This window comes from Meleagris gallopavo, chromosome 8 (genome assembly GCF_000146605.3).
Source record: "Meleagris gallopavo isolate NT-WF06-2002-E0010 breed Aviagen turkey brand Nicholas breeding stock chromosome 8, Turkey_5.1, whole genome shotgun sequence".
Lineage (NCBI taxonomy): Eukaryota > Metazoa > Chordata > Aves > Galliformes > Phasianidae > Meleagris > Meleagris gallopavo.
The window spans coordinates 9,744,329-9,770,954 of NC_015018.2; the positions used below are offsets into that span (position 1 = coordinate 9,744,329).

The 26,626-nt window shown below is 34.5% G+C and overlaps 2 protein-coding genes across 4 annotated transcripts in view; one reads left to right on the plus strand and one right to left on the minus strand.

Annotated features, from left to right (window-relative positions):
• LRRTM3 (leucine rich repeat transmembrane neuronal 3) overlaps positions 1-4,986 on the plus strand; it is an 89,747-nt gene extending 84,761 nt beyond the window's left edge. Inside the window, exon 3 of the mRNA XM_003207873.4 lies at positions 1,313-4,986. Within this exon, the coding sequence (XP_003207921.1) occupies positions 1,313-1,522 (210 nt within the window). The 3' untranslated portion in view covers positions 1,523-4,986. The remainder of the gene's footprint in view (positions 1-1,312) is intronic.
• Positions 1-26,626, minus strand: part of CTNNA3 (catenin alpha 3) — a 289,557-nt gene that overhangs the window by 144,700 nt on the left and 118,231 nt on the right. For all 3 annotated transcript variants that reach the window (XM_031554365.1, XM_019617498.1, XM_019617503.2), the window contains one exon: positions 20,995-21,198. In XM_031554365.1, coding sequence (XP_031410225.1) covers positions 20,995-21,198 — 204 coding nt within the window. The remainder of the gene's footprint in view (positions 1-20,994; positions 21,199-26,626) is intronic.

Genomic DNA, 26,626 nt, shown 5'->3' on the forward strand with positions numbered 1-26,626 from the left:
TTTTTTTTTTTTTTTTAAAGTTTAAATAATTGGAGGTATATAAAGGCAGAACTTTTATAGACCCAGCACTATCAGAAGGAAAACACAAGGGAAATACAGACAGGGCTGGGTTTTATTGTTTTTTGTTGTTGTTGTTGTTGTTGTTTGTTTTTAATCTAATTACCATGTCATGAAGGTTAACATGACCAGGACTATAACAAGAGAGACACAGCAGCAGGTAGCAGCCCCTCATTATGCTTACAAATGAGCTGTGGTGTGAACTGGAGTGACCAGGAATTCTTTTTCTACAAATTCTTAAACAAAACAGAAACATTGCAAATGGTCAGAACCTGGGTATTTCAGGAAATAAAAACAAAAGGCTGTACATACTTAAGGAAGGAAAGAAGATGCAACAAGAGAGGAGGAGTAGACCAGAAGTAAAATATGGGAAATTTTATAACAGCACTGAATACTGCAAATTGCCTAAAATGAATAGATTTTGCATTCTACTTAAGTGTCCTTTTTAATCTTTTGATTACCCTAATATGTATAAAACTAAATCTGAAAGTAGAAATACATATAAATCAAAGTCTAACCAGGTATTGTAAGTAATATTTTAGATAATTCTATGCTGAACCATGTGGAAAATTCCTAAAAAAGCAGTTGAAAAGTAATAACTTTTCAGTCTAAAGCATTTGAGACAAATCTGCTCAAAGAAAGGTTTTCAGATGCCATAGCACAAAAGAGGTTGAAGCTGCCATCTAACACGGCCCTACATTTACTGAAAGTTGCTAGATTCAAATCTATGATGATGCTACAAGTAACCAGAAGTGTGCTGCTCTGTGGGTATTTCCCATGAGACCAAAGATACTGCACACACTGAAAGTTACTCAAGCAAGTTCCATTTTTAACCTGAAAAGCCATTTAAATTTCAATTCAAATACTGTATTTATCCCCAATAGGGTCACTTCCCTTTCTCTTCATTGACAAATTGGTTTTAGCAGTGGTTGATTATATCCTATAGATCGAATTCAATTGCTTCTTAATACAATCCTCTGATTCCTATATCACTCACACCCTCAAGCCCATTTGTATTCATATAAGATCAAAGGTGATAGTTAGTAGGCTTAAAATATTCTAGGAAAGACCAGGGTTGGGTTGGGGTGGAGAGAATAGAGGGGTAGAGAGAAATAAAAGATCTTTTCACATGTAGAACTACATTCACCTTTAGTCAGTGTTCTGGACAGACCATTACCTCAACATCAGATTCAGGCAAGAAGAATTGGATTATGCCATGGCAACTGGCTGTTTTTCATCTTTGTTTTTCCCCCAGATACCACTGGCTATGAATGTGTCAACATTTCTTGCCTATGATCAGCCCACGATAAGTTACTGTGGAGTACATCACGAACTGCTTGCCCACAAGGCCTACAACTCAAACACCCAAGAAGAAGCAGCGGAAACACACCTAGAAACTGATCTGGATCTGAGCACAATAACAACAGCAGCACGAATCAAGGAACACAGTCAGCAGCTGGCTTAACTTATGGGGGGTTGGTGGTAGTGGTGATTTATATTTTTCCCTGTAGCAGAGGCTGCAACCAAATTCTATGTAACATTATCAAGAAGTGAGAAGACATAATATGGATTCTAGGATCCCTGTTTAATTTTTAAAAGATCCACAAAGGTTAATTGTTTCAAGTCTACAATTTGTAATTAGTTAAGTTGTGCAGTATTTTTTGACTTAAAAGTATGATCCTTGAAATGAATCTTTTTTCAAAACTCATCCTACCTGCCTGTATAAACTGTACAGATGTAATGTATTTTTCATATTGTAAAGTTTCAATTACCAAGAACAGCTGGTATGTACAGTACCATAATTTAATTACATCTTACAAGTTTCAGTTTCTAAAGTTTTAAATTAACAGAAGTTATTTCTTGTGTTATTCAGTTACTCTGTTTTGTAGGGATCATTTTATTACTGCTTTTGTGCCCAGAAACCTAGCCTAAAATTCTGTCCTTTGCAGAATATGCACCATTTTTACCATGTTAAAAGTGTAGAATTTTATCTACTTATTCCAGAAGTAATGTATTAACCAAAAGGATGATTTAACTACTCAGACGTCAAAGAAATTCTTGAAATACATAGCCAATTTTTCTTATAAATGAAAGCCAACAAAAATTTCACAGTTCTCCTCAGACTTCCCTGAATACATACAGCCTGATTTTTAAAATCAGAAAAACGTAATGATGAACAGTATTTTAAGAACAGAGTTTATATGTGGAACTGTAAATCATTCTTGATGAAGTTTTGTTAAGTCTCACTGCTCTGCAAGACAAAATGAAAAGGAGGCTTCAGTAGGCAGCTGTCTTTACAAAACCTGTTCTGAAAGGATGGCCTGCCACATCAGGTATTTAAGTGTAAAGATACAAGGGCCAAAACCTTCTTCTATCAGACAGTTGTTTACAGATGCAGTAACAGAAACAAGCCCTCAAAGTTGGAATTATACCAGTTCTAGAATATAAAATATTATTCAAAATCAAGAAGCCTCTACTTGGAAGAAAAATATGTTTATTTTGACCCAATGGTGAAGGTTCACAGTCTTTTAACACATTGACTCAAGAGGAAAAAAAAAATCTTTGAATACAACAAATGTAGTATTAAGTCTTAATGATTACTACATTGCTTATTTGTTTACCATTTAATACTGAAGTATTCTTATATCCCATTGTTTTGTTTTGAATCTTCAAGACTTCTCAGTGCTGTTTAACTTTTACAACACAACCCTCAAGACGTAATCATAAAAGATTACAGAAATTAGATTCATATTATATCATGCTGACTGGGTGAAATATGAAAGGGAACAGGAGCCTTCCAAAATACAAGAGAAAAATGTTTCATATGGTGAAGCAACTTTTTTATAATAAAGAGAAATTATATAACCACAATATATTTTTCTGAATGTTTATCTCACCATATTTTCATGTAGCTTCAAAGCAGAAGTCTGAAATTTAAAATTACAGTTCAGCTCTTTTCACAAAATCTAAAGCAACTATAATGAAAAACAGCTTCAAAATATTGTCAAAAAATCTTCATTCGCTATCTTTGAAATGTCAAAATTGTATTGTTTATTTAGCACTTTAGATTTTATAACATATTTTGCATAAATTATTTGCTATTCAAAACATTACTTGTCTTTCAAAGACTGATCTTAAAGCTCAACGTTTCAGTTTCTTATCTTTAGTATGTGTATTCTTGAATTTCTAGTCATTGTCTTCAGCGCTGCAATTTCACTACGCATAGTTTGAAAATACTTTGGTAATTATAAATGGAGAAAAAACGCAGGCATAATTCTGGAGCTGAGTGACATTTGTACTCCAGGAAGAAGTGAACTGCTTTATTTCAAAATTATTTTAAAGTTTAATGCTCAGTCATTCTGTTCAACAAAGTTGGTCTGAGCTGTTAGGCTTCAACATCATCTTATTTCAGTTACTCTTACTCTATTCTCATTCTTTACTTTGATCCCCTGCCCTCACAGTGTGAGTTTAGTTCTGGCAATGATGTTATTACTCAAAGTACACAGGTGATTAAAAGCTCCAAATACTTCTAATTGGTGAAGAACTGTACAACGGGAATATTTTCTATTATTAGACTCTCTAATGAATTTAGGGCCATGAGTTTTCTTATGCTAAGATAAATTATTTTTGTCAAATCTGGTTGAAGAAACAACTGTGTACACACAAACACTTTTACGTAACACAAATGTTTCTCCCTTTGCTACTTTCTCCTCATAATGAAGCATATATTAATGGCTTGTCTTATACTCCTCCTGGAAGATTTGCATTAAATCGAGATATCAATTGAAAATGGAAGAAAAACAAGGTGACAAATAGCAGCAGCACTATCTCAGTCAATTCCTTGGGCATTTGTAACCCAGCTCGGCCCTCTGTAACCCAGTTAGGTCTTTGATGTCACGTTTGCTTCCGGTGCCCTGACAGACAGACACATCTCCCTTAGTCACAAAATGGAATACATACATACCCACACCAAATGAAGAGCGTTTCTATACCTATAACTGAATTTTGTGTTTTTTGTTTTTAAATGGACTATGTCAACCTGGAACTTGCTATTCTCAGCAGGATGGAAGTCTACAAGGAATTAAATGTCAGGTAAGTATCTTCCCAAAATAAAGATACAAAAAAAAAAAAAAATCGGTAAAGCTAACCAAGATAAAAGACTTACTCTTTAGATCCTACTTTAGGTGTATGAACATTGGTTTCCAGAATATTACTGTTGGCTATATACTGATTTGGACCACAAGGAAATAGTAAATAGAACAAAAAATGAATCATATAAAAAAGCCCTAGTGCTATAATATAGCAGGAAGAAAGTAGGCTGAGCCTGTGGATTCAAATACTTACTTACAAGCAAGTTTGATATAGCATTTCCCTTTGCAATTAGATTCATAAAATAGAAATAGATGTAGCTAACAATACTAATCTCATTCTCAGTTAAGTGATACTATGATACCTGGGTAAACTATTCTATCAAGAAAGAGCTGAACAAATTTATTATGCTTAAAATATACGGATTGATAAATAGGGTAACCTCTATAAATACAAACCAGCCAATTTTAAACAAATCAATAAGCAACAATTCACACTATCCATCAATGGATAGTTGTTATACAGTAGTTTACAGAACTCAAACAGCCATTGGGAAGTTGAGCACAAGTATTTAAATGAAGGCCTTCCCTAAGGAACAAGGTATAGATGAAGATTTATGATTAATCTGACAGATCACCACATATTGCAAAACACCCTAAATACATTCTAAAATATTGAAATTACAAACACCAAAATAACATCAATACAAATAAGCAAATGGTTGTTTCAATTAAAAAGTGATCAAAAATTACAGTATAATATTTTATACAAGCTATTTCCAAGGAATATAAAAATAAAAGCTAGATAATGATCGAGATGCATCACAAATGGCAACATACAACAAACATGCCAGCCTCAGAAGTTGTGTACTACCTTGCTGTACTTACAACCGTGTAGGTTCCAGCATCAGACATTAATGTAACTCAGAACGCTAATGCCTACAGCCCTGTTTTCCTCCTAAAGATTTTAGAGACTTTCAGTGGAAAAGCATGGGATTGATAACTCTAGCAAAAGTAATACTAATGATACTGTGGTAAGTTTTAATGAGAAACTGTGAATTAATTTATTTTTAATCCTTAACTAAAATTGATGTCAAATGACACAATTAAAAGGTTTCTCTGAGATCCAAAGAATGCACGCAGCAATATTTCCCCAGAATGCCCCATCAGACATCAGCCATTTGTAGGGTAGGGACTTAGAAAGCCACAGATGGCGTTTTAATAGCTCTATGAATTTCCTGAGTGCCCTTTGAAGTCATAGGAATTTTTAATATTCATAAGTCCCGCAAAAAGTAAGTTTACTTTGACAAAAAAGTCACTTTTTCTTTGTTCTAGTACAAATGAGTGACAGTGTAATAGAAATATTTTTCACTTCCATATTTGACAAAGAAATAGGATTATCATATAATTAGTAATGACAGACTGATAACTTTCTGGTAGTTTGAATAACATCCATCTAGCCAGCATAGATATTATCTGAAAGCCCATAGACTTAGTGATCAGATTTCCCACTGGGAGCTACTTACAGTCAATATTCAGTACACCAGAAAGCAGAATAATTTTTCAACTTTCTCAAGTCCATCACAAATTTGAATGCGAACAGAAGAAACAACCGTGTTTCTTACAAAGTATTGCAAAACACTCTTCAACACAGAAATAGATGCATGAATCTCATTCCATGCAGGCTGGACTATGTGATTCATATCTAAAACAAATACTCTTTAAATGCCTAAAAAAAAATTCTAGCTTTTAAGTGAATTGATAGTGCTACGATAACATAAGGCCAAATTCTACCCTTCTGCTCTAATTATAGAACCTGATTCATTTGAATTATAAAGTTTCTGAATAAATCAATTTGAACATCAGAGTTCATGATTAATGTTATTTTAATGAATACCTAAGGAATTAACAGTTTGCCACTAGAACCTTGCTGAGAATTTTTATGTGGATCTGAAGTGCAGCATGTAAAACTGAAAATCCCATATGGCATAGAATTTAAAGTCTACTTTATCAACATCAATTTTGTATGCAAATAAATCATTCTTAAAATCATCTCTTTAGATGATTAACTACAACAGAGCACCAGTTGTATAACAGGAAAGGAGTCTGCAACATGTATTCATTATATGCAGTCCTGTTATATTAGAGATCTAATACAATTGTGAGTGCCACCACTACAGTGTAACACGTGTAATCATGGTCATTTACAAGCAAGTATTAACGTTGCATTCATATGGACTTTCTCTGGATCAGCATCACAATTCTATTAATATCAAATGACCAATGCAGACAAAAACTTATTGCAATAAAAACTGAAAGAATTGGAAGTTCATCATTTCAGAACAGTTTTTCCAGTTTCTATACAGTACTTCTCACTTTCTATTTCATAAGAAACAAACTTTTATGGAGGATGCAATTCAGCAATAGCTCTATTTCCAAGGTAATCCCAAAGTGACTGCATCAATTAAATATATTTCCAAGTCAAATAATTTGGACTTCATAAATACATGGGCTGCTATAAAAGTAATACTTGCTATTTTATTATGTTGGTCCACAGCAGCAGAGGTGAAACCTTCATGCGAGGATTGCATTATATTTTGTTGCTGTGTTACAGATAGCAGCAGAGGGGCAGTCTGGCAAAACAGAAGTGAGTATGAGGTAAAGGTGTGGAACTGAATTCCTCCATGCAGAAAAAAAATTGTATCCATTCACATTCATTGATATTTGCTGAACCTTTATGGAGTCTCATTGAGATTAAACATTGGAAGCGCGCACAGTAAGGTGGTGGGTGCTGCGTTTCAGTAGTGGTGACAGTGAGTCATCACTTCTGCTGCTATACATGTTTTTTGTTTGTTTTTAAGTGAGTGTAGCATGCAAGCTTCCATGGAAAAAAAAAAATAGGAGGCATTACTTCTGGAGTTTCCAAAATATCAAGTTTTCAAAAATATAAATACAGTGTATGTGAAATGACTAATATATTTTTTAAAAACAGCTTTAAGATGATAAATAGGGACAAAGTGATGCTGTTTGAGAATAAGCAGTATTGATTTAGTTCCTATTTCCATTTCTAAAACGTTAGAATTCATAAAAATTATGCAAGGAACTTACCTACTCTGGGCTTAAAGAGATTTCTATGCTGCATATTCCCTGAATCTTTCTTCCATTTCTTTATTTCTGCAAAAATAGTAGGAATCTCGCTGATAACTGGATCTCAAGCCAGCATAAGATCCATCGCTGTTCAGTCAACCTGTTTAAGGTTATCTTATCACTTAAATTTCAAGTGCCAACCGTAATAAAAATTGCTGCTCAACTCCTTGGAACTTGTTCATTCTTTCATTCAATATTTGCGTACATTTTGCCATAGAATTCTTCAGCTTCCACATTTCTCTAGCAGAAAAAAAACCTCTACCCACTGAAATTGAAAACGTATTTCAGATTATTTCTAGTAGACTATATTCTAAGATCCCCCTTATGTAATATGCAAGAAGTCTTATGAAAATTATTTCTACTGTACTTTTTACTGCATTTCAATTCTCACAGAAAGAAATTTTCTGCTTTCAGAAACAAGCATTAATGGCCTATTGTAAAGTTTTGTGCTGTGTCTTGTTTTAAAAAAATTCTACAGGAAGAACTTATGCAGAAATACCTTTAACACCACAAAACTATACTAGTCCTGGAATAAAAAAAACACAAATTGGTAACTAATACCTAAAATAGCAATTTAAATGCAAGTATAATTGTACGTCACTTGTGAAGACAGATGTAAATAAAGGGGATAGAAGATATTTCGAATGCAACTAACTTATCCTGCAGAAAAAAACACAGAAGTTCTAAACAATTGTATGGAGCTAAAGTTGAAGATATTTTAGGTTGGGTTTTAAAAGGATGTACAGGCTGTTAAAGCATTAAGAGATAGAAGTATTCAATTTAATTCTGGACTGAACACATAGAAGCAATCAACCTGATCATGAAAAAGACTTTTGCCTTCCTTGCTAATAAAATCGTTTTTCTTCAATTTTTTTCTATCATTAAATATCTTCTGTACATCTGAGTAATTAGTAGGACAGCATCATATAAATGATTAAGAGTGATAAAGTTGGCCTTATATGCATGAACCGGAAGCAGTAAGACCACAGAGAAAAAGCAGACAGACTATCTACAAACACTTACATCTCTATTGTCTAACTATTCTGAGAGGCAAATAAACATATCAGAGATTCTTTGTTAACAATCGTTACTGCTATTGACCTTGCTCACCTAAGAGTTTAGAGAAACCCAGGGAAATGGGAAAGTAAATCAAAGACAGAATTAGAGGGAGAAAAAGAACTTTTCATGATGTACAGACGCAAAATCTGCTCGTATGAAAATCCAAGTACGTGGAGCCATGACAATACATAATGTTTGCTCATCAAAAGCAGACAAAAATCTGATACAACTTAGTGGCGTACTTTCCCATTAAGAGCACAATTTTCAAGACTAACTCATAATGGAAACTTTGGAAAATAATTCAAAAACTAAGAACATGTTATAAGAGACTGATGCTTAAATTATAAATTGTGGCATTTACTGATGTATAATCAATGAACGTACAGATGTTATAATTACAAAATATACCAGAGAGTTTAGCTAAGCAGTTATTATGCGCAAAGAGAATAGATAGAATGCTTACCCGTATCCTGGGCTCACTATGAAACTCCAGAGGAGAAGATCTCCAGAAGAGATCCTTCCCCACTTGTAGTCAGCCCTTAAATGGGTCTAGGAGAGGTGAGCCAGGCTCCACCCCTTCCTGCAGCACAGGTGAATTGCCTTCACCTGTGCTCCCAGAGCTGACTCATTGCTCACCTCAAGTGAACAATCAGAGGTTCAGGCCATGACTCAGCAGTTCCCATGTAAGATTTCAGCTTAGTTATCAGTTGTAAGTTGCTCCTTTTCTAAGTTTTCAGTTCTGTCTGCCAGACATTAAAGATAAATAAGCAAAACAGCAGTTAAGAATGAGAAAAGGGAAGTGCTAACTGCCAGTAACAGCTCTTGAGATCCTTATAGTTACTACTTGGGCAGAAAGACAATATCTCCTTTAAAGTTGTCCAAAAACGGATCATTTCACTGGAAACCATCTTCTACTACACCACAAACTTTGCAAAATACATCCAATTAGATTTTTTTTTTTTTAATCTATAGCAGGGGGAGATTAATAGCTAAACATGAGGAAAGGTAAAATAGGAAACAGTAAGAGAAGCAGACATAAAATGAAGTTCCCCCCTAGAGGGGCCTTGCTTTGGCAAGGGTTGGACTAGAAGATCTTCAGAGGTTCCTTACAACAATTCTGAGATTCTGTGAAAAGATCTGGCTGTGAATAATTTCAAAGAACTTGACCAAAGTATGACACTGGCCAGCATGGTAGCGGGCTAATAAAAGCAAGTAAATTGGAAGTAATGAAAATAGGAAGGTACAGATTAAACTGCTTGTTTACATTAATCAGATACAATCCTCTAGGGGGAAAATAGTTAACACAATGGCATCTAGATTCAACATGCTGTCTACTTCATCTGCCATTCAGAAGAAAAGGCAAATAAGATGTTATGTTGCATGAGAAGGATAGGATAGTAACACACACATACACGTATGGAGAGAACAGACAGACAGAGAGAGACTGCCATATGAACTGGTGGCATGTTTTCAGATAGAATACTTCTGTTTTTAGACATCAAGGTAGATACATTAGTTTTTCTTTTAAGAGACATAAAAATGGCTCTTACTCTGTGGAAATAAGTTTCAAAACAGTAGTTTTTGTTCTTGTTTTTAATGCATCTTTTGTCTTTTGTAAAAGCACACAGAAAAAATAAAATGCTCTCAAAATTCATATAAAAATCATAGCTTTGCAGTCAGATATACATGATTTAGGGATGATGAGGCAGACTTTATGGGTTGAAGAATCTTATGAATCTTTTCTAATTTCTTTTGGGGTAGAGTGAAAAGGGAAACTGTTAAAGGAAAAGATAGATTATATTAGCCTGTAGGTAATAAGGCTCCTTAAAAGGAGAAGCAGCATAGACTGAATAGTTACACGCAATTTGAGATGAAAGGAGCCATATAGAAACTAGTTCTGGTCAGAAAATTCACCTGCAACAAAATACTGATAAATAACGAGTGAGGAAAACGGGATGAATCACAACATTTTATTCAACTCCTTTCTTTTACTAGTTCGCTGAGCTTAAACAGTAAGTCAAGCCAGAACTTTCTCTATAGAGTGCAGAAACAATGAAATAGCTTCTGCCTTGCAGAAATTCTTCCATCTTGCATGAATGTCAGTAGAAAAAGAAAATAGCAAAACTGCTTAGAGGAAAAGTGAAAACATCAAAGAGGTCATAATTTCATATTATAAAAAAAAAATAGCATTTTAAAAAAGTATTTTTTTCTAAGAAAGGTATAAGACATTGTATTGCATGTGGGTGTCTGTCAATATAGGCAACAATGAAAAGCACAGCATTAAGTATTCAGCAAAAAAACTATTCTCTTTAAAAAGTTGAAAAGAGCCGTTTAAAAAGATATACGTACCAGACACTACACAGCTCTCCTTTTTATATCCACAGAAATAAGTTTCACTCTAAGAAACAAAGAGACTTTGTAGCTCCACTAACGTCAGTTCAAGTTCCACCACTGGCCTCAGCAGATTTGACATTTAAAAGTAATTGGGATTTTGGCCTTTCTATAGTTGAGAGTATTAGCAGCAGAGAGAAGAATTAGAGTTTTATTTAGCACAGTTTGAGAAAAGCAATAGCCACAAACATTAGCTAAGCACACAGTGAAGTACTTGCTGCAACCTTCTGAAATTTCTCCTATACTTAAAAGCATATTTAATGAGAAGAACATCTCCTTCCAACTCATACTGAAAGAGCCAACCCATCCAAAAAGAGATTTAAAATCTGAAATTAGAAGCCTTTACAGTGATTGGTCCCTCTCAGTCAGAATTGAGATGGAGTCCCCTCTACCTTCTCCTAATGAAAAGTAAAAGACTTCTGGCCACTGAAGGTAAACCATATCACAACACAATTGTGTAAGAGGAAAAAAATCTATTCTGCTAGATAAAAGAAATTAAAAATCAAGTGTTGATCATATAATGCCTCCTCTGCTCATAACATATCCTTTCTCCAAACTTGTACTCAGGCTAAGTATTCTCAGTGCTTTTATTTTTTAAGATGCAAAAATTGGATGTAATCCCATAAGATCCACAGAAAAAGTATTTTCTTTCTCTGAAGTATCCTCCAAGAGATACACAATCCCAAGCTTGGGAAACTGCAGGCGTGGGTCTCAACCAAGTAGGCTCAGCTGTGCTCAAAGGGCATGCTCCCTTCCTCCAGTAAGGCTTTATCTGAACAAGGGCTAACAGAGACCAATAAGAAAAGTTAGCAACCCTTCTCCCTGCCTCATAGCCAAAATACAACATGCAGTAACATTCAGTAAATAGTACACAATCAAACAGCAAAAATGATACCATCAATCACGTAATCCCAGAACAGAAGTCAGAGCTTATATAACAGCCCATACATCAAAAGTGTCAGAATAAGTTAATTTTTTCTTTTTGTATTTTTAGGAACTTGAGGCTATTTTCAAGGTTGCTTTATGTACTACTTCAGCACAAGCCAACAAGATATTGAATGAGAATTCATTAGCAGCTGGTCAAGTGTAAATAGTACATCAATCATGTTATTTCCTTACTGACGGGAAATTTAATTTCAACTCAGGAAAAAGCCTGTGTTTTAAACAGTGAAATACATCACATAAAATAGTGACATTTGATAGTATGTTTTTAGATTCTGAAGCCTATAGGGAAAAAAAAACAGCCTGACGCATAATGAAGCCCTTCTTCCCTCATAACCACCAAACACAATTTGGAACAAAAAAAGAGCTTCAAGTAAAGCAGATGAATGAACTAGTTTATTCTAGAATAAATTCATTAGTTTTTGTCTAACACTCCAGTAGAACTTTTGGAAGAACTGCTCCTTTTTGTCTTATATTTACAAGATTTCCACCCAATAAAAAATACGTATTCTTTGCTGTCCATTAAATATCAGCCATTCACTATACAGGGATCTTTACTGTGAAAACCTGAACAGGTAGGTCAATAAAAAAAAAGTGAAAAAATGGCACCCACTGACATTCACTGACGCTTGTTGAATGCTTACAGAGACCAACCAGTGAATGTGAATGCAGTGAGGCAGTACATGGTGCGTTTCAGCAGTAGAAACAGTGACGTGAAAGACCAGCCACAATCTGGATAGCCATGCACAGCTGTCACACTACAAAATGACGATTGTCTCGATTAGCTCATTCTTGCAAATCAGCTAATGGTGATGACTATGTTTAAACTAGTATTTTATAGCTGAGAATTTGCTCTATCAAACAATGTTCTTGTGCTCTTTCTTTCTTTTACTTTCCATGGAAGTAAATAAGAGGCATAACTTTCAGAGTGAGCTGCATATTAAATGCATAAAGAACACACTGAGAGCATAAACATTTCACAACACATACGGTCTGTCAAACTGGCTGTTTCTCTGCCTGTTAGTGATTTTCATTGGGCTGACTAAATGTCAGTCATGATAGTGTTCTGGAGTCAAAAGAAGGCAAAGTATTATTACCTTTTGCATATAGACACTAGGAAAAGCAACACTGACACTTCTACAATTATTTGATTATTATTAAAACAATACATATTAAACACTGAGTACAATGGTAACATTTAATACTAAATATCATTTATTGATTTTTTTACTAATATTCTTAAGTTGTTGCAAATTTCTGTCAGAGGAAATGCTAGAAATTTCTTTTTTGTTGGCTATACTGCTGTCTGTTTGGTTTTTGCTGTTGTTGTTTTACAATGCATAATAGCTTTCTTCAGAGAAAAAAGTATGAGAAAACATATACAAATGCAATATTTTCATTTAATCTTGTACAGCAGAATTTCAATCAGCTCTTTCTTGCATGTAAGTTCAAGTTCATGAACAGATTATGGGATATAAAATTGTTAGGTGGATTCTGAAATACTAAATTTAGACAAATCTTTCTAATGTAGTTATAAATATGGTAGGGTAGGGTAAAAAAAAATTCCCACTAATATGGTCAGATGAATCACTGTCAGCCATACTATTTTCATGCCAACAGCTTAAGTTAAATCTGTGAAAACACTTCTCACAGTTCTCTCATGAGCCCTCAATTCTGCAGTAGGTGCAACTTGCAGGTTCACGCAGGGCTGCTCTCCATCCTGAAAAGGAACAGTTTGAGGTCCTGAGAGATGACAGAGATGGGACTTCTCTGGAGAGATAAACTTCTTGCTCTTCTATGCCAACGTATCACATAGCAAAGCATTAAGTTATTGCTTAAAATTACTTTCTCCTATTCTCATGGGATTCAAACTGACTATTAATCTTCATTTCTCCACAAAAGAGCTAAATATATTCTGAAAGAAAGGAGCAAGGGGAATTCCTTCAATTGTTATTTCCTTTCACAGACAGATAACTCTTCATATTCGATGTTAAGGTTTAGAAAAAAATAGAAACATTGAATAGAAAAGATAATCCTAGATTATTGCTAAATACAGCCTTTAGTTAGGTAGCTGGCTTATCCTCCTATCTTTGTATAAATTTTCTTTAATTTTTGCTTCTGGTAATGAAACAATAATTTAAAAAAAAAAAACAACAAAACATGGTAACCTAAGATCGCAACGATCTTTCAGTAAGAAGAGTAATTAGAATAATTTACTTTACTTAATGTATGCTACTAAACTTTGCAGCTGTTTGATGTGAGACACATATTTTCCCCACACACTCTACAACAAAAACAAAATGTGCCAGTTGGCACCACAGGCTTAAAAATAACCACAAGAGGCAGTTTTTCTGTCCATCTGATCTTGAAAGGGTTTTTTTTTCTTTTGCTGTTTTTTAAATTAATTTGGTAAGAATTTGCCCTTCTGTTTACATTTTCAGCCTTCTGATCACATACTACTCACAATTACAATAACACAAGAATGAGTACTTCCTTTTAATTTTTAGTTAATTAGACAAAAAAGAGTAGCACATCAGATGAAGAACTATGGAAAAATAACACATCGAAACAAAAGGTAAAACAAAAGGGAAGTGCAAATAAATGTTGTTAATAGTCATGGAGAGAGTCTTTAAAAGCCACGTTTTATTTGTCCTTTCAGAAAAAAAAAATGGAATTGCAAAATTTTAATTAACATTCTCTGGTCTCCAGTCGCTAATTGGCTGAAGTTTTTAAATCACCATTTTAAGTTCCAGCTGAACAGTAAAGAAAGAATCAGCTTCTTATGCAACTTTTTGCAATACTGTACTGATTTCATCAAAAGTCATTATAACTTACTTCACATGAAACTCCATTGTTCATTCCTCATGAAAACAATAGAAGTTAGGCAAGAAATTATTTGACAAGTCAGATATAAACTATGCAGTTAGTTCCATTTCAGAGAGAAGTCACATTTGCTGGTATAAATGAAGAATTACAACATCTTGTGTAGCTAGTATGTAAACTTCTTAAATCTGAGGAATTACCAATAAAGTATTTGTTTTTAGCAACACGGTAATTTTAGACAAATTTGAAAATTCAAAAGAAGTTAAGGCTTGCTTAGAAACAAGAATCCTGTTTGATACAAATTTGGATTTGTTATTGATTTATACTGTCAATAACTTTAAAGGATCAGTGATTTTTTTTTAAATAAGAACATTTATATAAAGTGGTAAATATCTTCAAATCTGAAAGCAATTACAATTTAGAAATATATTTGAAGAAAAATCAGCTACTCTATATGAAGACAATAGAAATGCATTCTGAAATACCAGACTTGAGCAGTGTCCCTAGAAATGGCATACTGACGGTTAGAAAAATGATAAGTTTAAGTTTCTTAAGAAAACAGCAAAGTGATTAAGAAAAACTTCACATGACAACAGTAATTTTGCACAAACTGTAAAATATATACATCTATATATGTATGTATTAAATAGATAGATGGATATTCCAAAAACAAGCATTCGTTATATTTTCTTCTAATGCTTTTTTATCACCACAATCAAGGATTTATTTCAACTTGGGAAGAGGAAATGCTACTTCATTGAAAGTTCCTTAAAAACTGAAAACAGTTTTCAACAATCTGATATACTTCATCTGCTGTTAGGTATATCAAATTCAAATTAGAATCTACTGTACAGAATCATCCTCTGCAGAGTCATGAGTTGGTCATCACTCTACATTGCTGCAGTGAAAGCCCTTAAATTAAGATCGGATTAATCCTAGAAATAGCTTGGTTCAGAATCATTAAATGAAAAACAAAGCTTAAGAATGGAAAACGTTTTATTATATATCTCTAGTTCATGTTTGATCCGAGTTTACCAGAAATTCTGCAAGACCACAAAGTCAGGTAAATTTAACTGCAGCTTATTTTTTATCTGTAAATCTATTCAGGAAATTTGCTCGATTACTTTTGTTGTTTAAACACACTACAATCTTCTTCCCGGACATTTAATATCTAATTTCCCTTTATAACTCTTTGACAAAGCCAACAGCAGAAAAATAATTTTCAATTATACTTACAAAGTATAAAAGCTCACTATAAAAGTATTTAAAGTCACCTGAAGTACCTAGTCAATATCAACAAGAGAATTACGAGAATTACATGTTTTCTTCTGTAAACACCAGCATAATATGCCATATGGGCATACTAATTTTACTGGATTTTTTTTTTTTTCCTGAAGACATCATATTTGATAAAGTCATTAAAACCCTGAATAGACAAGATTCGAGTGATGCTTTCCACCCACACATCATACACTGATATTTATACAGTTTATATTTTGCTACATCTGACTTACAAATTTCTCTGTAAGAGCAGTTTCAGAAAATAATATAAAGAGAGTAAAAAACATTTTAATCCATTCTTTCCACAGAAAAATATTTGAATAAAAGCAATGTTTACACATATTGCTGTTTAGAAATTCAGGGGGAAAAAAAGAAAAATCCTTAACCTGCTGGTGAAGACCACATAATACATAAATAAAACAAGGCACTAGTACTCCACACCACTCAAATACATGAGCCAAGACCAAGAGTAAGATCCAGAACAACGCCAGCAATAAAGACACCTCATTTTCCACCCTTTTTCTGTTTTTAAATTTCCAGTGTTTGGGCTCACAAAAGTGAACAGCAATTACAATTTGAAATCTATCCAGATGCAATTGCACAAGTTTCAGCTACCGAGCCTGTCTTTCTTACAGCCAGACCTTCCCCATCCATGTCAATACATGACTCTGTCTTACACACTGTTTTGTAGGTAGTTAAGCAAGAGAGAGAACATGAAAGCTCAGCAGATTACAGTTCATTCCCTGTCTTAGGTTATCCCCCCATTACCAGACACCTTGTTTGCGAGGTGCCATTCTCATGTACAGTTCACATGCTTAGATCCAAACATGCTTCAAATCCAAATGTGTCCTGTATTGAGAAGTTGTGGATACAAGCCCACGGTGAAGCAGAAACTTTCAAATAACATTCAGGGAACCCACAGAAATGAAGTTCCACAGCTGTACTAGCAAGGTAAAGTTGATTATTAGACTTCCCCCACTTTCTTAGTAGTCTCAGTAAGAGACTGAAATCACCCCTGGTGAGAGCAGGGATGGTTTGACTATGCTCCTTGCCAAACTCAGTACGTATAATACAGCAGTGGTACAGTAAGAAGCAGCAAGCACCATCACCTATGGCACAAGAATCACAGGAACCTCCAAAGCTGCCAACAAAGTTACGGAGCTGCTGATGGTTTGCACATTCACACACGTCTGTGACATGTGAGGGAAACACTTCTGTGGAATGCTTTTTAACAGAACAAACGATTCTGTGGTACAGATGCATTTTTCAGTCTGTCTCAAGTTTGCTAGTTTCTTTAGAAAAAACACAATTTTGTTTTCAAAAACATTTTCTGATATAAATACTTCAGATTTGATACATTTTTCAAGATTACAAACTTTTTTAAATGGCAATAACAATGCAAGTAATTTTACTGACCTTATTTGCCACCAATCTTAGGTAATTTTAAAATAAAAACCTAGTTAAGAAACAGGTGACTTTGAAATACACAACAAATAAGAAACTGCAATATACAAGGAAAGGTATAAATATACTAGCTAAGCATGAATAACAAAATACAGCTATACATTCAACCAACACCTTGAAAAATCCTGAGAAACTAATAAACTCTAATTTCAGGAAACAACATTCCAAAGAGAAAAAACTTTAACTCAAGAAATCAGCTATCATAATATAACCAACCTTCCTTCAACATTTTTTCTGCCTTGCTTGAATAATCTAGCAAGTGATCTTTATTCAAACCCACAGGTGGTGCAGAATAATTACTCAGATATACCATGCCTACTAATAAAAGCAGAGAAAGCAGTGTCTGTCATCCTAATGGATGCTCACTACAGCCCATTTAACACACATGCACAACTCACAACACTATTATTCTTTTTCATCACCCAGGTGAGTGCATATCCCTATTATGACTGGGTATAAAAGCAAAAGGAAAACTCAAGAAACATGGAGTGAAAATTGCTGAACTCCAATACATTCAATAATTTTCAGTTTTGAAGGATGAACAGAGACATGACAATAGCTTGTCCTTAGAAGAATGCAAGTGCTTATTACTAGAACAAAATGATTGCTCCTATAAATACATTATTATCCACTCACCATACTATCATTCTACCGTAGATAAGCTATCCAAATTCACATTAGTAATTTCTGCTATTTGATGTCCTGAAGTGCAAATGTATGCTTTACCAATACAGATCTCTGCACAAAATTAAGAGATGATAATAACAGCACACAAGTAACCCAGAAACATCCCCAAAAAGATCATTGTCTTTCAAAATAAGTATAAATACAATATGACTAAATTATTTTGTGGATAAAAAACCTTAAGCTTCTTGAAGACCAAGTGGGCCTCTACTATTTTGCTTAAATATCCATCACATCACCTCACTGTGATACAGCCCCTTACTTATCACAGCTGTGATAAGTAGCCACTTAAATAAAAGGCAGTGCCTGTTTAAAAGATGTTCTTTCCAACCTGCAGTAAAAACCCTAAATTTCAATCACTGACCCCAAGAGGGTCCTAATTTTTTGTTCTTCTGGCTTATTAGAGACGTGGAATAATTGATAAATAAAAAACAAATTTAAGAACAACAAAGGCTATGTTCCTCATACCTTCCCCAATACTGAGATCAGGCTGACAGACCTGTAGCTCCCCAGATCCTCCTTCTAATCTTTATTGTAGATGGGCATCACATTAGCATGTCTCCAGTCATCTGGGACCTCTCCAGTTGACCAGGACTGCTGATAAATGAGAGAAAACAGACTACTCACCACCTTCAGTACCTTTGGGGAATACCACCCAGCCCCTGTGACTGTCCAGGTAGAGTAGCAGGTCTCTAACTGCTCCTTCTGAATTGTGGGGAATTTATTCTCCTCCCTATCTCTGTATTCCAGCTCAGGGGGCTAAGTAGCCTTGGAATAACAGGCCTATTAAACAAAACATACCTTGGTGGTTACACAGCAAGGAAAAATTCCACTCATGCTCAAGCTGTGGTGCAGAGTCTCTGTACCTCAGGGCACAATTACACAATGAGACCATACATGTGGACTCGCACAAAAACGTATTATGTAGACACTGGGACTTGCAGAGCATGGTAGTGCTCCCAGAGACAGGGGAAGAGTTCGCCACCTTTTTCTTAACTTGTACTGTGTTAATGGTTTGCATAACATCTACAGCTCATTCAATTCACATTTCTAACCTACTGAAATGATTAATACAAGAGTCCAGAAAGTAGTAATAAACCAACACACTCTACTGAATTTATTCTCAATTCTTCTGAGTTAGAGTTGTAAAATAAAGTAATTGACACCTAAAAAACTCCTCACTGAAAAATTTATTTAATCCTGTCTCAGTAATAGCCATAAACAAGCATTGGTGATAGTATATCCACTGAGTTCAGTATTAAGTGCATAAGCAGATCAAGAGCACTGAAGGAAACTAAAAATCTTTCAACTCACTCCTGTCATTTAATCATACTGTAACGCATTCGTTAAAATTTTCCATATTTCCTCCTTTATACTTTCCTCCTCATACTTGCAACCTTATTCAGACAGCGTGTTCTGCAGCAAATTATATGATACTTTCCCTATTTGCCATATTTAAACAGCTGCTACTTGACTTTCTCAAGTTTACACTTTGAATTGAGCAATATATTCCTCATTTACCTTAGCCTGCATTATGTAACTCTAGAAATATGATTGTTTCTGAGATAAAAAAAGATAATCACAGTTTTGTTCTAAAAAAATTCAGACCATGTGACTTACAATCATATATTTTGACTTCTTCCAAATATAATTCTACCAAAGGGTTCATGCAACAAACCCTCAGTGATTTTTTTTGGACTGATATGGATAGTTATATGTCAAATTAGCATACTTCCACACTTTCTGTCTACTTCGGGTTGTTGCTTTTCTTTACTGAACTTTCTGCCATTTATCAGCAAACTTGATCCAGAACAGATGCTGCAACACACATCTGCTACAAGAAGGTATCAGATACCAATGTACCAAGCTAGCCAGAGCAAAAGAAATCTCACATGGCTAACCCATGTCTATAGGACCACCAAAGGTACAAGAAATATGTTGTATTCAATTGAAACTGCTGATAGATTCTCAGTAAAAATTAGTAAATACATCTTTATTTCATATCTGGAATGAAAGAGAAATTGGAATTCACAGGTAATTATGGAAAAGTAATTCTTCATCTCACTTCTGTATTTTAATTTCAGAGAGAAAAAGATTAACAAAGACAATACCAGCAAAAAGAAAATACATCCAATGTGCATAAATCATTTTAGTCCCTATGCTTTGTTATCCTAATCGCAACAGGATATAACAAAGAAAATACTCTCAGTAGAACAGTTATGGTCTGCTTTAACTACTACTGTCTTACAAAAGAGAAAGGAAATTTGGCATCCAGAAAAAAATCCAATTGTATCGTACAATTATTCTCCCAGTGTGGTGGATGAATCTTCAAGTACTCTTTTGATAAGAACTGTATACATACAAAAACTGTCTCCAGAGGAAAGGCATAATATTAACAATGTGTACGCGTACTAATATCTGAGCCTCCATTGTTTCATCATGCAACAAGTAAGAAGTGCTAAGTCCATTTTTAAAATCAAATAGTTATTTTAAAAAACTATATTAATTTTCAAAAACTCACAGATGAATTGGCCTATGAGAATTTCAGACTACTAGATTTCTGGATTCACTGAAAATCCTACCTTTCTAATTTAGCAATTAAGTCATTTCGGCCCTTGTAATTCAATGCCCTTGAACAAATGAAACACGGTGATGTAAACACTCAAAAATTATATCCCAGGCATCAGATTTTAAGAGGAAATAAGAAGGTGAAATTATGATGAAACTTTTGTTCCTAGCATAAGAAGAATCACATATATTCTGTCCTAGTTATCATTCAGAATAAGTATAAAATTAAATAAACATGTATGCCATACCTGTTATACAGCACTTTCCATAGACTCTATGACATAATTGAATTTTTACTCATTCTAGAGGTCCGTACTCAGGTTTGGGTTAAATTTATATAGACAAGTTTTCCTTTCAATCTTGTGAAGATCACGATGAGAAATACAGGTTAAACCACGAGCAATTAAAAGACAATCATGCCAAATTACTTCTATTCAATATATATTTACAACAAATATTTCTTTAAGAAGAGAAAAATGTGGTTACCTACATTGTTTATGTATTCAGAAAGCAGGTCTTGGAGAGCCTGACGGATAGCGTTGCACTCAGCAATGATGCGCTCTCGATGGAAATCACGTGTGCAGGAAGAATCAGCTAGCAAAGCTGCTCCACTGATAATAGCTTCCAAACGTTTCTCTAGCGATGGCCTTATTTTCTCTTCATTCACTACAAGAGGGTCCTGGATAATCAAATGCTGGAAAATATTTTTAAAAAGTAAAGGTAAGAATAGTCAGCCTACTAAAGTTGCCGCTTTGTTTTTCATCTGCATGAACCACAGTGACATTAACCTTCCTTAACTTCCTACTAGCTCTTTCATCTAGATATATCAAAAAAACCTTGGACTATGGCAGATCCCAGTCTCCTTACACTGGCTACAGGCACAGATCATTTATAGACAAAGCCAAGTTCTCTCTGCCAGCAAGATCTCACTAGTTCTAGTCCAATATCCATGTTATGAAATTCCGCTTGCCTGGATTCAGTGCTAAACTGGCATCTGAGCTTTCCAGCTTGAGCTGTTTCACACCAAAGTGAACTCATAGAATAAGATGACATCAACCTGCTTGCCATGTTGACATCTTCTGACCACAACTACCTTATCTCCAAGTTGTCTTTGTTTCCTATTTTAACTTTATGAGACTGAGTATTTTTCATCCTTTGCTTCAGTCTCTTCTACACCTGGACCTGTCATTTCTTCTACAAGGCATTTCACTGGAATCAGAAACACTATTTGTTTTCTTTATAAATATGCATGTGCTTTTATCTATAAAGTATTTTACTACTTGGTCTCTCATTCTTTACAGTATTCTGCTCCAAAACTGAAAGCTAAAAACCTCATTTTGCAGGCAAAGAGCTGGGGCTCTACCAGTCAGCCTCAGAGTCATACAAAAGGTATGTCTTAAAAGAGGCAACTGCATACCATCTTTCCAAGTTCTCAGACAGCATTGTTTCTCCATTGTAAGTTTTATCACCATTGTTGTCAAAAAGTATTTGTTGAAACTGTTTCTTGTCCCTGTCTGGATTTCTTGACTTCCCCCAAATAATGGGTCTGCCACGCACTTGCCTTGAAAATTTTTAAAAGAAATTTTATACTAAGCTTTTATCTCTATATACAACTATAGCACTGAGTATATGATGTTTACAACTGAGTAATATCTCATGTTTTAAGTATCTCACAGTGGAGGCTCAGCTTTGTTTGAATTTCTGTAGGGGAGGTCAGGCATCTCCAATATTAGACTTTTAGAGATCAGAATGACATCTGGATAACAAACAAAAACAGCAGTGACAGCTCATCACTAATATGTTACAAGAGCAGTCTAATTCTGATGATTTTAAGTCTAATATAGTCACACACCAAGTCAGAAATTTGCTGCTGCTATGTTTAACAGGCTCAATATCCACAAAGCAAAATTAGTAGCTTTTGTTCAATAACTTTATTTTCAAAGGACACCGAAGCATCCTCTTGCTTTTCACCAGACCTGATAAGCAAAAGCAATGAAGTGTTTTGGCATGGTAAAACTAATTATGTTTTTGTGACAAATAAATACTCTAAGGAACAAAAAAGGGAGAAGTGACATTTTCACACTTTGCAAAAGCAAGTATACTGGAGCTTCAGCATTTAAAGAAATTCAAACTACTCATTTTTAATCAAACTGAACATCTGAATTTGTCATTTCTATCCAGATCATCAAGTCAATATTCCACATAATTCTGCTTAGCTGAATCCATATTCAAAGCTATCAGAAAAAATATATATATATATTAAACAAGAAAACCATGCCATATATCCTAAAGTGGAATTCAGGTCAGGTGAGCCAGAATTTATCTGTGCTATTAAATATGTGAACTACTTTTAAGCCAGAAAATTTTAATTATTTTTCCAATTTAGATTTCAAGTAAAGTCTAGCTTAGGAAGTTCTAAAAGTACTAAGAAAAAAAAATATTGTATTGCAACATAAATATCTAGGAAAGGGAACATCAGTTACCTTCAATTTTGGTATTTATTACTTTTTAGCGCACTATTACATACTATCTAGAGTTAGGGAGATTAAGTCTTTTTGTTACAGGTTTAATTCTCCTATCTTTTCCAGAATACACAACAATCACTTTGAAACAGCTGTGAGATTCTCCAGAGAAACTAGAGAAAAATCAGACTTCATTATCTGAGTGTTTCCAAATGAAGTATTTTAATACTGACATCAGGCAGCGCAGGTAATTTCTGCAATACTCAATTTTAAATGGAAGTTTGTTATTTGCCATCCTGCTGGAGCAGCATAGGTTTCTAAATGTTTCACCTTCACTACTGATCCATAGCTCTGAAGTCATCAACCTCATTTAAAAGTACTCTTACTATTTAAGTACTCTCAGTATATAAGCCTATTAACATACATGATTGGATACCAAACCTTATTAAGTAACTTGTAAAAGTCCTGGGGATAAAAATTTTGGGCTCCTGTTCTATTTCCTATCAGGAACTGGCACTACGTGAACTCTAGTCCTCAAATTTCACAGAGTGACCAGAAGGAAAAAGTACTTCTGAGAATCTGTCTCCACATTCACCACGTTGATTTGGGAATTTTTGTACCACATCAGAGCATCCAAAAGAAATAAATAAAAGCAGACTGTGCTACTGCCATTTCAATTTACAATTGTCTCTTCTGAGACAATAAAAAGTCTAAAACTATATGAATTTGTGTCACTGAGTTTATGAATTTTTGCATGAAGTGACAGGATAAATCATTAAAATAGTTTATAGTTTATGTCAAGAATTTGTATGCATTCAGTAGAAGCAATCTTAGATTAAGTTAAAGCAGTAACTAAGTATTTCCAAATTCTGGGTTTTTAGCTCCATTCGTTATCCAGAAAGACACAGTAAATCAGAAAGGAGATTGAATGTAAGCAGGAGGAAAGATTTAGTACTTTAGAAAGCCAATTTAATTGCACTTACCGTATTTGTATCCCTTAATTATTTCTTAACTAAAAACTGTAAAAAAACAAAATATGCTGACTATGGAAAAAATAATCTCGCACGTAACTTCAGAAACTGGTACTAGGCCATAATTTTATTTGCCTCTTGCCTTGCTAACAAAGCAAAGGAATAAGGGCAGTCCTCTGTTTTCAATCTATTGCAGAAGTAAAGAATTTGGAACAAGTTGAATAATTCTCAGTATTTATAACAAATTTGATTTTTGCAGTCTCCAAGAGACAAGAAATAATAAAATTTTGTCAGGGCCTGGCAGTCCCTGCCTCTAAGGGGAAAATCCAAAGAAAAGAAACAGAGAGAAGGAGCACTGCTTACTCTCCTTCTCTGACTATCTCCATATACCCTGAAGTCTTAATGGCAGTGGATGGAGCCAGACTGGTTTATCCAAGGCCTACAGCCAAACATGATAAGAGCAGTAATTGAGCTCTTAGTTAAATATTAAGAGTCCTTTGTCCTTTTCTACAATAGCTATTTCCACGTAAAGTTGGAAATTTATCTAAAGACACATTTCCAGAAATGTGAAGGTAGTAAGATACCAATTGTTTACAAGTATAACACAGAAACACATTAAGAATATTAATACTGAGGTATGTATATTTTCCATTTTCTTCTCTTTTTTGAACTTCCTTACAGCAAATGATAATATGGTTGAACACAAAGGAAAACTTCACCCTATTTATCTAGAGGCAAGCTAAGTTACTTCGTATCTCAAACATTATGCACTGCAGAAAATTATGAATATGTAGTACAGGAATTGAAAGAAAATGCTAAGAGATGCCTTTATGGACTCTGAAATGGAGGAGAAAACAAAACCCTTTCAGCTGTCACCTCTGTAAGAAGGAATGCAAAACTTCAATATCAGAATTCAAACAATGGGAACTTTGTTTTCCTACATAACATGTCTAATCAATGTTTTATGTAGGTCCCCATTACTTCAGCTATATCCAAATACACAACAGAACTATAAAGGAAAAAGCTTGCACTTGATCAGCTAGTAAAAACTGTACGAAGATAGATACTGATGTTTAAATATTTACCGGGGTTTTTTGTTGTTGTTGTTTCTCTTTTTTAATTAACTTATATCAAAGAGATGATCTCAAACTACTCTTCCACAGCAAATGATAAGGGAAGGCATTCCAGAGGTAGCCAGCTTTCAGAGGTGTGTATATCCATTTTTTACGTGGAAGAAATGTTTATTTTGTATTAGAGATTTGAAATACATTGAATCATAGAATCGCTCAGGTTGGAAAAAACCTTAAAGATCATCGAGTCCAACCACAACCTAACCATACTACCCTAACTCTAACAACCCTTTGTTAAATCATTTCCCTGAGCACCATATCCAAACAGTTTTTAAACACATCCAGGGATGGTGACTCAACCACCTCCCTGGGGAGCCTATTCCTGCTTTCAGTAAAGAAGTGTTTCCTGATATCCAAACTAAACTTACCCTAGCGCAACTTAAGGCCATTTCCCCCCGTCCTATCATCTGTCACCAGTAAGAAGAGACCAATCCCATTCATACATTCACGTGTCTGCCACATTCATATTACAGCCCTGAATACCAAATTGTTCTGTGGTACCTCACCTCTGCTACAGTTAAATCCTTTTGACACTACTCACTGGATCAGCAGCTTCACTATTAGACCCCTGTATCTCAAGTAAGCATTCTCAACCCTATACTACACAGTGTCAATCATAACATAAAATGCACTCACAACTAGAATATTCAAGTATAACTGCAGAAAGAAGTTGCACTTTAAGAAGTAGCTTTATCACAGAAGACTAAGCCAACCTGATTGCTGCAGTCAGTTAATCATTTAGTTAGCAAAATGACTGTTTTCAAATCTCAAATGAAAATTGGAAGAGAGGTTCTCCTAGGAGGCAGTTTGCAGAAAACACACAAAAAGATGAACAAATAGTGCTGGCAAAAAGCTGCTACAGTTCAGCTCTAAACTAAATTTAAGAAAGAAGACTACTAGGCAACAGTAACCAGGAAAATATGATTTAAGATTCTGCCCACAGATTTAATTCTTAAAGCAATTTCATCAAAAAATTCTGATCAGTAACCTAAATGGAAAAGGCAATTTGATTTCCAAAACAATTGGAGAATGACAGATGTGGAATAAGTAGTTACACTTTTTTGCTTTAACAGGATTAATGAGTGTTTATCTACCTGAGATTTTAAACATAAATGAGCACCTAACCAGAATTATTACTTGGCTACTTTACCCCTCATTTGCCTTCTGATCCATGGAAGAGTGATCACCAGAATTCAGATACTAGGTTGCATTTTCTGACATTTAGGACTGATATACAGTATTTTTACATCTCATATAACACTGTCCTGCTACAGGGCCAGGGTCATTATAGAACAAGTCAAATGAACACACAGAGTCAGGCATAGATGACCCGTGTCATTTTGTAAGCAATCTCTTCACATTTAGAAAATGCAATACTAGTGAAAAGCATAGGTAATCTGCACCCACATATTCACTACTAAATTTGTTATATTCGTGTTTAACTGTAAATAATGTATTTATTCATATGGAGCCTATAAGAGAAATTCTTGAGAATCTACTGATTTAAGAAGTTAGCTGTTCTCATTCTTACTATTAGCTTCCCAATTCAAAAATCTGTA